This window comes from Egretta garzetta, unplaced genomic scaffold (assembly GCF_000687185.1).
Source record: "Egretta garzetta isolate BGI_Z169 unplaced genomic scaffold, ASM68718v1 scaffold292, whole genome shotgun sequence".
NCBI lineage: Eukaryota > Metazoa > Chordata > Aves > Pelecaniformes > Ardeidae > Egretta > Egretta garzetta.
This window is the reverse complement of record NW_009258789.1, coordinates 647,384-660,901: the sequence shown is the minus strand read 5'-3', so window position 1 is coordinate 660,901 and position 13,518 is coordinate 647,384. Positions and strand designations below refer to the sequence as shown.

Here is a 13,518-nt window from a genome sequence, read left to right as displayed (position 1 = left end):
CCCGCCTCCCTCTCCGGGAGCCCCGGACCGAGCCTCTCCTCCGCAGCCTCGGGCTCTGCGGTGGCCGTGGCCCCGCGGAGTATCCCAGCGCCGAAGCGCAGCCCGGGCCGCCTGGAGGCCTTTTCAGGAGGCACTCTGCTGTGAGTGCCCGGCGAAGTCGAAGGTAAACTCTTCCTCACGGCAATTAAGTGAGGGTTCTGTAAGAATTAATTCATTAGTCTTGTCAGAATTAATGAGCGTAGCCCTAGCGGTGCTAGTGAGGCTGGGGATGGTCCCCTTTCTCCCTTCTCCAGCAGCCCCACATGAGGGAGAGGCGTGGGGGTTTCCTCAGAGCCTCTCAGGCAAGGACAAAAATGCCTTTCTCCTGAATCCTGGTTCAGTGCACCACCTGAGTTTTGTGCTACACGCTTAAGTTTTCTATATCTTTTAAATATACACCAATAAAACAGTGCCCCCAGTCATCTTTCCTCTGTGAAATGACTCGTGAGGCCTTCATGGGTGGGGAAGAAGGCTGGGGTAAGCTATAAATTTTTGTGGACCATAAATTGTCCACAGATTGTGAGATTAATTTAAAGTAAGCTAGTTGGAAAATCTTTGTGATAATGTAATACCAGCACTATCTTGAAGGACTGTGGGAATTTGTCATCTTGGGTATTTAAAACTCGGATGCAGTGCTAGGTATTGAGTGTGTGAGGCGTAATCAACATCCTTACACATTGGACATCCTTCTCTTGGTTGCTGTCTCTCCCTCTGTTTCTCCCACTTTATTGCAGCAGTAAAATCACGGCAAGCGTGCAACAAAAACTGGACTTGGAGCAGAACCCTAGATGTTGGACTCTGGTGCGGGAGGAGGTTGTTATCAGGTTTTGAGAGCTGTAAAAATGTTTTCACTCAAGCATGTGGAGGTGTTTATACCTTTAGAACTACAGTTTACCTTCCAGGAAAAAAGTGGGCACTTAGAGCATTATTTTGAATACAGCTAAATGCTGGGTAGACAGGAAGTTTTATGAGACTTAATCCCAGGTAAAGTCTTTGCAGATTTCTGGTATTTATGGTATTAATTGCCTTTCTGTAATAATCCAATTTATAATGTTTTCCTATAGGTATAGTGAATTGTTTTGGGCCCAAGTCTACAATTTATGTTCCCACTAAGCAGTGTTTGCTCATACAAACAGTCCTCTTGAATGTGATGTAGCTGCTTGTCTGAGCGTGGGATGAAGAATTGCATTGTTTATTCACAAGTCTTTTGTCTGAAGAGTTTTTTACAGCCCCAGAAACAGACTGTGCCTGGGTACTACTGCTTTTGTGTGACCGTGTGCCAATGCGGCCTCCCTAACGGGCTGGCATTCAAATATGAGGGAACAGGTACCCAAAGATGTAGAAAAGGACTTTTCCTTTCCTGACTCCTGCTAAAGGAGCTGGGAATATACTGTATAGCAGGGAGTGTATGTATTCAAAGGGCAAAGCATTTGTCCTATTTCCTCTGAACGTTACAGAGCTCTGGGAGCTCACCTATGATTCAGCGTGTTTGTTTCCAGTTGGTATGCAAAGTTCAGTCGTAGTAAACAGCAATGTAAGTATTAATGAAACATGCGTATCAGAAAGAAATGATATGGATGATTAATGTCGGCAGAATTGTTTAAAAATGTTATGATACTTAACATATTGTGGGGATGTTCAACATTTCAAAATATACATTTCTAGAGGTCTTTTTACTTTGTAAGCAGATATAAATATTTTAGAGGTCTACTACTGAACTTCATATTCTCTTGTGTTCTTGACCTTTGGTATTAGTTTGTGGTCTTCATGTATATACAATTTTTAGAGTTTTTACATAATCTTTTCTAAGTTTTTAGTGCTATAGACTACTAAAAAAAAAGGAAATTAAAGATTGAAATCAGTAATACAATTGTGAACTAAGTAGTGGGGGAAAAAACCCAAGAAAAAGCAGTTTTTAAAGAATACCTAAGTGAGAAATGAAGCTAGCAAGGGATAATCCTTAATTTGGGCTAATGGTTGCTTCTCTTAATTCATCTATGTACAGATTAAAATAAAAATGATCATAAATAGTTGAGATAATTAACATAGGAAAAATACTAAGATGCAAAATAGCAGGACTGACCTGTGAAAGTGAAAGAATTAACAATGCTTTCTTCAAATTTGTGAAATGAGCATTAGAAGTAATAATTTACAGAACCATTATGAGATTAGGTTGTGTGTTTATTGAGGAAAAAAGCAACAACCTGTTTTATTGTTGAAATTCGATGCTAGTGTAAAAACAATAGTGTGGCAAATAATTTTTATATCTTTATTAATGTTTTCCTTTGTCACCATAGTTTTTGTATTGTTTTTCCCAAATCTTGAGAATATTACAAGTGTATACAGCATTTGGAAGCATTTTCTGTGTTTTCTTTCTGTTGTGTTCTTAGAAATAGTTTATATATAAATCATAATAATTAGTAGTATTGCTCTGTTCTAGTTTAGTGTTGTGTTTTACTGTGTGACTGAAAAACTTGAAACTTGACAGGCAAATCCAATTCTTAATTTACTAACCATATTATAAATCATGACTTTTCAAATTCACTCTGGTTGACCTTATAATACAAATGCAAATATTTTGTTCTCTTAGTAGGGGATTTTTGATCTTGCATTGTGTTAAGAGTAGTGTTAAGTTACTGACTTAGCTGGAATTAATCCTGTTGTGTGAAAACATCAGTTTAGAACAGTTGAATAAGATCTCACTTCTGCGAGTTACTTAAGGATGCTCTTACATTTAAATGTGTGTGCAGTAGCCCTCTGGTAACAAACCAAAGTGTTTTGTCTGATCAGGACAGAATTTTTATTAGCTTGCAAAACTGAAATCTTAATGAATACATCTTTACTCTCTGTTGCTTACATACTACTGTAAACATTTATAATAAACATACTAGTTTGGGATATATTATTTGTATTTAGAAGTTTCTGTTTTATTGTATTCATCAATAGCACTGAATTTTGGGTGCAGCAGTGTTTGAGTACTCAGGGTTGTACGTTTTGGAATTGTTTCTTAGAGACTCTGAAGAGTCCTTGCTAACTTTGCTCTGGGGAAGAGTTCAGAGCAGGAGTTGAGCTGTGATCACTAGTGTTACATGCTCTCTGAGCTGGTTGGAACTAAAATGAATCTGATTACTTTTTTGATGCTTACTTTTAGCATATATTGTTTCAATGGCCAGAAAAGATGAAGGGAATATTCTTACTTTGACGGTAAACCCATCCTGTGGTACAGTTATGTCACAGAATCACAGAATGGCAAGGGTTGGAAGGGACCTTGGGAGATCATCTAGTCCAACCCTCCTGCTAAAGCAGGTTCACCTAGAGCATGTTGCACAGTTGACTCAATCTTTGTACTGTACCTCAAGCAATAACTGCATCTTGAGAATAGTTCAGGTTAGAGGGAGCCTGGCATGTTAACAGCTTACCTGGTCCAGTCCCACATCAGAGTAGGGCTAATTTCAGCATTGGGTTGCTCAGGGCTTCATCCGGTTGAATTTTGAAAATCTCCAGGAAGCAAAAGTTGAGGAACAGAACTGAAACAGTTCTATTTGACACAACCTGCAACTCAACAGGAAAATCCTCTACAGTGTTATAGGAGACAGTATTTGTTACCTTTTATGTGGGGCTATCCCCTGAGGTATGTTACCCATCCAGCTGAGTTGCCTGTCCTTAATAGATGTTCTCCATGTTGTAACTGGAGCTTTGATATTGGACTTTAACATGTTGGCTGTTGAGAAAAAAAAAAAAAAAATTCTCTCCTTTCTCACTACCTGTCATTCTGCCGCACATTACACGTCCCTGATGTCGAACAGAAATATTTGTAGGCCTCTAATTATGTGTAATCTCCAACAGACTCCCTTGATACTGGCAGTTTAGAAGAGATGACTTGGACTATAGTGTCCCCTGCTCTAATCCTTGCAATGATTAAGATGCTTCTGGCCTTTCACAAGTACTTAGCTAACAGGAGCAGCCAGGCACAGGGATGTATTGGTATTCTGCATATATTTCTGTGAAGTGCATGCTCTGGGCCCGAATCCAGCAGTTGACTCCATGTTGGCCAAAGGCAGAATCACATAGATTTGTTAGCAAAGCTGTTGTTGAGGGACTAACTCAAAATAAGTGCTTATATTTATTCCATACAGAAGGCCAGTTCTCCTTTGTAGCATTTAAGCTTTGGAACATGGGTAGCAACAAAATTTCCCCATGTGTTGTCAGCTTTATAGAATTGAAATTGTAATGAGAAAATGGTATCATTGATATATCTTTTGAAAAACTACATACTCGGAAATATTCCCTTGAGTAAATATACATATTTCTTTAAAATCAGTAATATTTTTATGTATGATTGTTTTCTGTACGTGTCCTATTTGCATGTCAGGGGCATATTTAAATATTCTTTGGAAACACTTTAAGTATGCTGTAATGACCTATTAATGTCAGCTCATCATTAGATCTTTAACATGTGTTTTAAATAGCTTAATATGACTGTAACTAATTACATAAATTGTGGCTAAGCAGCAGTTGCATATGCATGATATAGCCAGCTGTGGCCTATTTCATTCCCTGTGGTCATTAGCAGACATTTAACTCGATTAAGAAAAAAAAATACATACACAGTGTTTTATTTAGTGATATCAACCAACATTCAGAGTCAGAATAAAACAGGAAATTAAATTGACTCTACCAGCTTGCTTTTCTGATTGATACATATTTTTTTGTCCTCTGTTGACACTTGTAAGGAATTTTTCGAGTATTTTAATCCCCTTCAAGCTGACAATAGAAAAGCACACTAAAACTGATGCAAAGTGTCATTGGAAAGAAGTATATAAAGCTTTTGAAGGCTTACTGAACGTTTTGGTCTGATTTAGTTCTGGTTGGTTAAATGGAGTTACTCAATTTTTAAACTGATATAAGCAAGCACAAAATCATTTTGTTCCCTGCTGATCATTGTCCTGAGCTGCTTTCAAAGCAAATGAGCTGTAACTCAGGCCCACAGGTCAATTCAGTAAGGTGCTGAGCTCTCTAATCTAGGAAGACACTTAGTCAAATGCTTGGCGGAATCAAGGAGGTGCAAAATGCTTTTTATGAACTCTTCTTTCTCCAGACTAAAAATGGGATTATTGTTTTGTCTTGGAGATGAATGCTTTGGATGTTGCAAATTATTTTGGCAATATTAAAAGATGAATTATAGTCTGATTTCTTTATTGTGGTTTAGCTTTTTTTTGATACTGGAAAGAATGTATGGCATTGTATTCTTTACAATTTGTAAAAGGTTTTTTTTGAGATTGCCTAGGATTTAGACAAAATTTAGCGTTCAGGGAAATCTAATAGGCAGTACTGTTAGCAGTCCTAATCTTTTTCTGCTGCTAATTGAAATATTTAATTAAAAACTGTTATACCCACGCACTTTGGGACTGTTCATTTCTTGCTGAAAGTAGATAGGCTTACTTTAATTCATAAGCTGTGTCCACTAGATGGCAAGCAAGCTATACATGATGGAACAAAATAAACTTGCGTAATCTTTATGCTCAAGGCTTTCTCAAAGTGCTTTACAAAGTAACAAGATGGATATTAGTGGTAAGCACATGGAACAGCCTTTATACTGCTCATACACAGCCTTGGAATTTTTTCTCAAGAGTGTAAGTGCTGTTAGGATGTTCATGTTACTAAAATCTAAATATGCCTTGGGATCTGTCACTTGATTTTGGAAGTTGGCACTAGTAGCAAGCCAACATCCTGGTGAAACTCTTGTTATAAACTTCTAATCCATTTAGGTTCCAGCATTTTGTGAGGTGACTCATGCCAAAACCACAGTATTTTAAATAACGACATATTTGTTATTCTCCCTTTTGTCATTCGTGAACTGGGGATTAACTAACAACAAATGTACTCTGTTCCAAATGGATAAACTGGTTTTGCCTGAGGCTGAGTGTGGAGTGCTGCAACTAAACATAGCATCTGCACATTCCTGATCTTAGTAATATCAATAGATTGCATATTATATCCAGATTAAGGATTATCAATGTTTGTTATGGAGTAGAACATAAAAACCTCAACTGGGATGTGATACTATTGCTGGGTTGGGAACTAAACATGCACCGGGTTTAAAGTACCATTTCCACGAGTATTTTCAAAGAACTCAAACATGAGTGTTGATGCTGTCCTTACCTCTTCCTTTTCACAGCTAGAAAAAGATAGAACAAGTACTTAATACTGGTAATATGATTGTACTGTAAAAATGGCAAAAATCCTAGAGTTGCATTTTCATATTGAAAAGAAACTTGTAGCTCATTAACCCCTCTCTTTTATGCAGCCTTACTGTAATGGGAAATTACTAGAAAAATGTTCAGGGAAGGTTGTATTAATAATAAACAATTCAAAGAAAAGACCATTACATTCTTCCTGTTACATCATTTAGTTGTGAACATTTTTTAGAAGCGGTACTGATACCAAAAAAGTAATCCATTTTTATTTTTTGGTAATAAAAATATGATGATTCCAAACCCATACATGGATATTTTTGGACTGAACCATACTGAAGTTTCTTTGTATGGACTTGTTATGAGCCTGCCTTCTCCTCTTATGTTCAGTTGCTGTTCCAGGAAGCTGCTTAAGTAGAATATAACACTGCTGTGCCTGCCCACTCCTTGTTTCTAGACACCCACTGGCTAGTGCCAATACTAGCAATGCTTTCTAGAAAATGTATGGGCAGTGATGGTTGATGCTGAACAACGCAAATCTCAAGAGCAATCTGTGCAGCCTGTGACAGGTATGTATAATCATGCCTATCACAAGTATGTGTGCAGCCGGATGGTGTGCACTGAGTGTGTCTCCATAGCAGACTCCAAAGCAGATGCTGACAGTTACTGTCTCCACATGAGGTCTTGCATCTGGCTTGCAAACTGCCTGAGAAGGGAGGCGGTTGGAGGCAGTGGGCTGTTCTGCAAAGATGGGAAGATGATGATTAGATTAGACTGGCAAAGGCAGTCTTGGAGATTTTGATGAAGAGGATGATTAATCTGGTTGTTTGAAAGATGGTAGCTCCAGGGTCAAACTACCTCACTTCCAGTCACATTGAGTTTGGTAAAAGAGCATGGTTAGGGAAGTTAGAGTCATTACGGGTGGCTTTTCAGCTCCTGATTTACTGTCTTCATTAACGTCAGTACAGTTCCTATGGATCTTCTGAAAGAGTTTGGCTTGACATTCATAATTTCTGCTCAGCTTTCTCATTTGAAAGTAAAAAATGTGGGCTGTATCACAGAGTGATTCCTAACCTCAAGGCCAAGTGGTGTGGGATGGCTCAAATCCACCTGGTTCTTTGTGGTTTTCTCTAGGGCATACTGACTGCATCCATGCTGGCCAACACTTGGTTTTGGTCACCGCTGAGCTCCACACAAAGGTCTGTAAACCTTTAACCATTACTTTGTTTTGTGTTTTTCAGTTCAAAGTGTTTGAACTAATCTGAGGGCTGTGTTGTAGCCTGCCTGAGTAGCATTTGCATGGAATGATGCTGCAGGTACATGGTGCATGCCCTGGGGCTTGGCACGAGGAGTGTGAAAGTCTGAGGGTGGATTATGCTCCACAGCATTACAGCAGTGTGCTGAGTGGAGGCAGCTAAGTCCAACATGTTGTACATGTTTGGCCTTTAAGGTGGGTCCTTGCAATGAGCTTTTCTCAGGGTGCAGCTCGAATTTCATTTTAAAGGTAATTTAGCAGCAAAAGCTAAATGTAAAGTAATGTGTTATATCGATGATCAGGGGACTGGGATCTAGGAGTGAACTAAGGAGCTGATTTGTCTTCCTCACCTGACACACAAGAAGAAAGCACTTGGCTTCTGATAACTGCGCGGCAGGCCACTGACATTCAGTGGGGTTCTAAGGCATAATTCTTCCATAATACTAAGCCAGTGACTTATTAGAGTTATCAATGACTCATTAGGTAAGAATTGTTTGTGTTGTGCTACAACGTAGACATTGCAGCTGCTCAGTTGTGTGGCTTCTTTTGTCCTTTTCACATAAGGACAATAGTTTCAGGGATTCCTGGGGATCTTTTAAAGCTAACTCTGTCCTGGAACCAGAGAACCTTGTGACTGGGTGCAGGAGATAAACTGAGTTGTTTCTATGCTGCATATTACTGCTGCTCCACCCCAGAATTCACTGAATTGAATATTGAGATTCTCATGAACTTCATGGGTTTCTAAATGGATGGTATATTAAATTTTGAAGCTCTTTTTCATATAGAAAGCCTGTAGAATACTGCTTGTCCAAACTGGGAAAGAAGGCATGTAGTAGGCCTTCTTTTGACCAATTTTGTCTATGAGATTCCTGTCTCTCTTAAATTCAGGACAAAATCTTGGTTGAACTAGGATCAATGGGAGTTTTCAATTTATTTCAGTGAAGCTCAGCTTTCTTTTTATTCTCTTGATTTGTGTTAAGCTTTTAGTAATTTGAACTTTTAGAGAGAAAACAGTTCCTCAGAAACCCTTACACTGCTAGGATTTGTGAAACATAATTTGATACTATTTCCTCTGCCTTTGACTCTTAAAATATCAGGAGATAGCTGTTGTACATGCCACATTTTTATTGCCTGCTCCTCGTCAGTCAGTTGGTTGTGCTGTGTATGGAGATGGAATTTCTTTGTAAAGCTGTTTTTTCATTAGTATCAAGGAATATACATACTTTGCAGCTAAATCCTTATAGAAAGTTTTATCTCCCTGCCCACATTGTTACTATTGTAATACTGCTTAGCAACTAAATCAGAAGAACAACAGCGAAAACACACTCAAACCCTATCTTTACAACAGAGAGAGGGTCCTAAGCTGCAAAATTCAGGTATCAGTTTGGATCTGAAATTTCCAGAAGTTCAGGAATCCAATGTTAGTTTTATACTTTTGGGTGTGAAAAGTCATCAGAGTGACCTGGTTCTGTATATAGCATTTACAGACCAAGGCACAAGGATGAAACAAAAGTATTACCATACATAGTAATGAATTAAAAAAAGACAATTATGATTGTCTCCTTTTTTGGAATACCCAGAGAAGATGTAATATTTTACTGGGAGCTTATTCCAGATCAGTATACTAAGTCCCCTTCCTCCCCCAGTTGACAGAACAGATGGTTCATCTATCTCCTACAATTTCTGAATACTTCAAAATCCACTGTGGGGAACTGGGGATAGATTTTTTTTTTTTTTTTTTCAAGAAGTCCTGTATGTCTAGTCCATTTTAATTCTCAACTTCATGGCTAATGCTTCAAGTAACACTTCAAGTATTAACCTGTTTTGTTGATTTTTCTGGAAATTTCTAAGGGATGAGATGGTGTGTATCAATACAAGTGGTACTTCCTCAGCACTGCAGGGGGAATGTACAGGGGGAGTATCTACAACCTCATTTTCCCCAAACTTTATTATATAAGCCCATAGCCTTTCAGCAGCAGAACTACTTTATTGTGAGAGCTGTGTTCTGGGGAGTGTGACCAGTATAGGTCTGTCTATATCCTGTAGATGGCTCTTCAGGCAAAAAAGGATATTGCAAATTATAAAGGTAAGATAAGAGCTGTAACATTGTAACAATGACAATATTACAAGGACTGCTAAGGGGAGGGCTGAAATCTGGGTTTATTATGGTTGACTATGTATTCATAATGGAATAATGCTTATAAAAAGAATAAAAGCATCCTTGACAGTCAAGGACCAAAATCTGCACTCACAGAAAACAAAAATGTGGAAGATAGGCAGTATTGTAGCAAATGGACAAGGAGATCTCAAACACCTTAATTAATAGCAACAATAAAACTAATTGCTGGAATAACTGTAGGCAAGGAGGAAAAAAATGATAGTTAATTTCTTTTGATTTTCTTTCATTGTGGGGAATTTTCCAAGATTTCAGGAGAACTATGGCAACTACCTAGCATCACGTCAGGAGTGACGTTAAAGTGACCAAGTCAAATGGGCTGTGTAATTGGGAATTTAAAACCATGCATTGCTTACATTGATGGATAACATTTTAGAGGAATGAACATTTTGTTATGGTGATTCACCACCTAGCAGCTGGATATTTTTCCCAAAATATTCAGAAATATTCAGCTTGCTAAGTGCAGCCAACAGTTTGTGCTGTTTGGGTAATGTTCATGGGTTAATGTAAAAACGTGTAATATTTTGTTAGCTCTCTAGTTTCTAGACAATGTGGGCCAAAATAACATCTCTTAGCAGCAGCACAAAGTAGTTGAAGAGGCAGACGAAGTGGCTAGGTAGGAATTCCACTTGACATAGGAGGTATGCCTTGATAACAGACAACTCCCATAGCAGCTTAATGTAAACACTTCTCCAGTGTCCAATCTGTTGAAATTCCTGAGCAAAACAAGAGTTGGAAATTTGTTTCTTCTTCTGAGTCAGTTTCCACTATCAGCACAGTCCACCAAGAAAGTGGATAGCAGCATATGAATTAGGGCAACACTGTAGCTTGAATTTTGTTTGATGTTAATGCTGGTCTGACTCACACTGTGATCTAGATTTTACCACAGCTGCTGTGGAGTTTCAGGTATGAAGATGGAGCTCCCTGGCTGCCACCCGGCCTGTAGTATCAGATGCAGCTGGGATCAGGTACACTTCAAATTTAGTTCCTTTTTCTTTGCCAATTTTGAATCAGTGTCTTATTCTATTATTTAATTTTCAATTTCTCTTGCCCCACCTTACAGGTACTATTTACCAATATAATAAAATGAAAATATTTTATAAAATAAACCGCGTACACACACACTAATGGAAATCTTGTTCCCCCTTTTCAGATCTCTAATGCTATTTTCCCTTTCTCCTTGCCTTTCCTCCTCATTTTATGGCTCTTTCCCATCTCAATTTCTCTCTGCACTTGTTGATTACAAATGTAGTATTTCACATATCAAATTCAGAGCTATAAAAATAGGCCACCGTGCAGAAAATATTTTAGAGAGGGACTGGTTTATTTGGGTTAGTGAGGTTATATGTTGGAGAATAGCAACACATTAATTTATTTATCTGCAGGGAATTGTTAGTGAAGTTTCTTGTTATGCCCTTTCACTCTCTCTACTGATTCATTCTCACCTGTTTTCTGAGATTGTAGTGACTGTGTAGAAATACAATGTGACCTAAATAGCTCAAATTCATTAGAACACGATTATCATGCAGCAAGAGGGCTAGCAGATACATTTTTAAATGAGAATGTAACATAGACAGATAGCTGTCTCTGTTTTATGGAAGTGTGAAAATTCGAGTTACATTTTTACTAAGTTAAGGCAACTAGGTCTGCAGCATGATTTGTGTACCTGCTGTACATTCAGTGGTGTGAAATAAGCCGGAAGCGGCATCCTTCCCGCTACTTCCTCCTGCTTTTATTGATTTAAGGGAGGCTCTTGGGTATCTATCCTGATGCCTGAAGATTTAGTCGTGTAACTCCCCATGCATCAGCATGATATTATACCACTTGTTCTCTAGAGAAAATAATTAAGTGAATTACTAACGCATAAAATGCTCAAGTTAAAGTGCTTAAATATTCCATTTGATGCAGTTATATATAGCTTAATGTAATGTAATAAGTGCAGTATCCTCTTAGTCAGAATGCCTTGTGCGGTACCCTCTTAGTCAGAATGCTTTGGCTTTCATCTTCATTAAATGGAATACTAATTAACAGTTGATTCCAATTTTGTCAAGGTTGCTGTGTTGTTATATTCTTAAACAAGACCAGAAGGTGAAAAAGGACTAACCTGTATATAAATCAGAAGTAATCATCAGAGGTCAGTGCAATAGTGTTATTACTGTATATAAATGCAGACTTTTGGATTGCAGTTATATATACCGTGCTGTCACACAGGGTTCCTAAAATGAGACAGGAACTTAATCTATTGGCTGACTTGTAGCAGAAGTTGCTCCTAGCAAAGGCAAATTATTTCAGCTTAAGTACAGTTATTGCAAAGAAAGTGAGAATAATAACCAAATACAACCAGTGATGAAGCAGGTAATAGAATTCAGTCTTTTGTTGAAGAAAATAGCGTGAAAATGCAATTCCAGAAGAGCTGCATGTAACACTCAGCAACTAGAGGATGCACATGAAGTTCCCAGTATCTTGGCCAAGAAAGCCATCAAATAGCTGCCAGTTGTGTATAAGCTACCGATAGCTAGAACAGTTACTTCTTTTTCTGATTTTTTTTGTTGTTCTTGTTAGAAAGGCTAATTAATTTAAATCGAACTTTTACATGAGAGATGGTTTAATTTTGGGAAGAAAGAATAGGTTTTTTTAGTCCTGAAATTGCTTGGGTGTCATTTATTAGTGAAACAATTTTTTCAGTTGTTGTTGTCTGGATTCCTCCATACTGTTTAAAATAAGACAAAAATCTGAAATAAATATTTTGAAACATTTTATGTTACAGAAAAAAATTTTTGCTGGATACACTTCTGTTCAGCTGGGAACAGAACTATCAGTTCCTGATTTTTTTTTTTTCTTAATTTTTGTCTTTTTCACTATGGAAACAGGCATTTTAACCCCCAAAATCTATAGTGGAAATACAGCTGAAATTCTCCTTTTTATTGCAATATATATGTGTGTTTGTGTATTCTGATTATATTCAAACAAGCCATCATTGAACACAAAATCCACTTCAAGGACCACATCCTGATATTCATCCATCTTTATGATTCCTACTATATCACTCTCTCTCTGTACTTGGACATTTATATAATAACTATATTATACTGGAAATTGAACACTGACTGCATGTGAGAGAGGACATGAAAAGAGGGAGAAAAAAAATTTTCCAGCGGAGCGATGTACCTGTAAATTTCACGGTGCAGGTGCCCACTTCCTTCACAGCATTCATTTAGCACTAAGAGTTTGATTCAGCGTTTGCCAATCTCATGAACTGAAACAGTATGTAAGTGCAAAACTCATCTTTTAGAATTAACTTTCCTTTGGGGCCTGGTAAGAAAACGTGACATATACTGGCTCTGTTTCTGCTTGCTGAGAAGCAACATAGATCATCAAAGCTTGCTGATCTATTGGCAGCACTGCCTTCCTATGGTGATCATAAAGCCTTATGTACTCATAAGTAAAATGTATTGAAGCTAACGGTGTTGGCATTTACTCCAAAATCATACATTTTTATACTTGGCTCAGAGAGGAAAATGAAAAATAGATTAAGCTATAGTATATTGCTGATTCACACTTCATTTTTACCTAGTTTCTATATAACAGAGATTTTGAACAGATTCGATGCTATGACAGTTTCACAGCTCGAATCAATTTAGCAGATCTACACAAAGTGCGAGAAACTAATATGTTTTGTTCATCTTTTAAGTAGCTTTTGCGTCATTCTGTCTGTCCCCCTCCCTAATGCTTTTCTCACCTTGATGCAAATGATGGGCTGTAGGTCAGAGAAACCTAATGCTAATTAACATTTCTGATTATAGAAAGCTTGATTCTGATTATGGAAAGATGTGCAAATGTAAGAAGAAAATTGA

At 37.8% G+C, this 13,518-nt stretch overlaps 1 protein-coding gene across 1 annotated transcript in view; it reads right to left on the bottom strand.

Moving 5' to 3' along the window:
- BAIAP2L1 (BAR/IMD domain containing adaptor protein 2 like 1) overlaps positions 1-11,372 on the bottom strand; it is a 54,247-nt gene extending 42,875 nt beyond the window's left edge. The window contains exons 1-2 of the mRNA XM_009649531.2: positions 11,331-11,372; positions 6-197 (exon numbers count right to left, since the gene is read on the bottom strand). Coding sequence (XP_009647826.2) covers positions 6-197; positions 11,331-11,372 — 234 coding nt within the window. The remainder of the gene's footprint in view (positions 1-5; positions 198-11,330) is intronic.
- Positions 11,373-13,518: the final 2,146 nt, after the last annotated feature.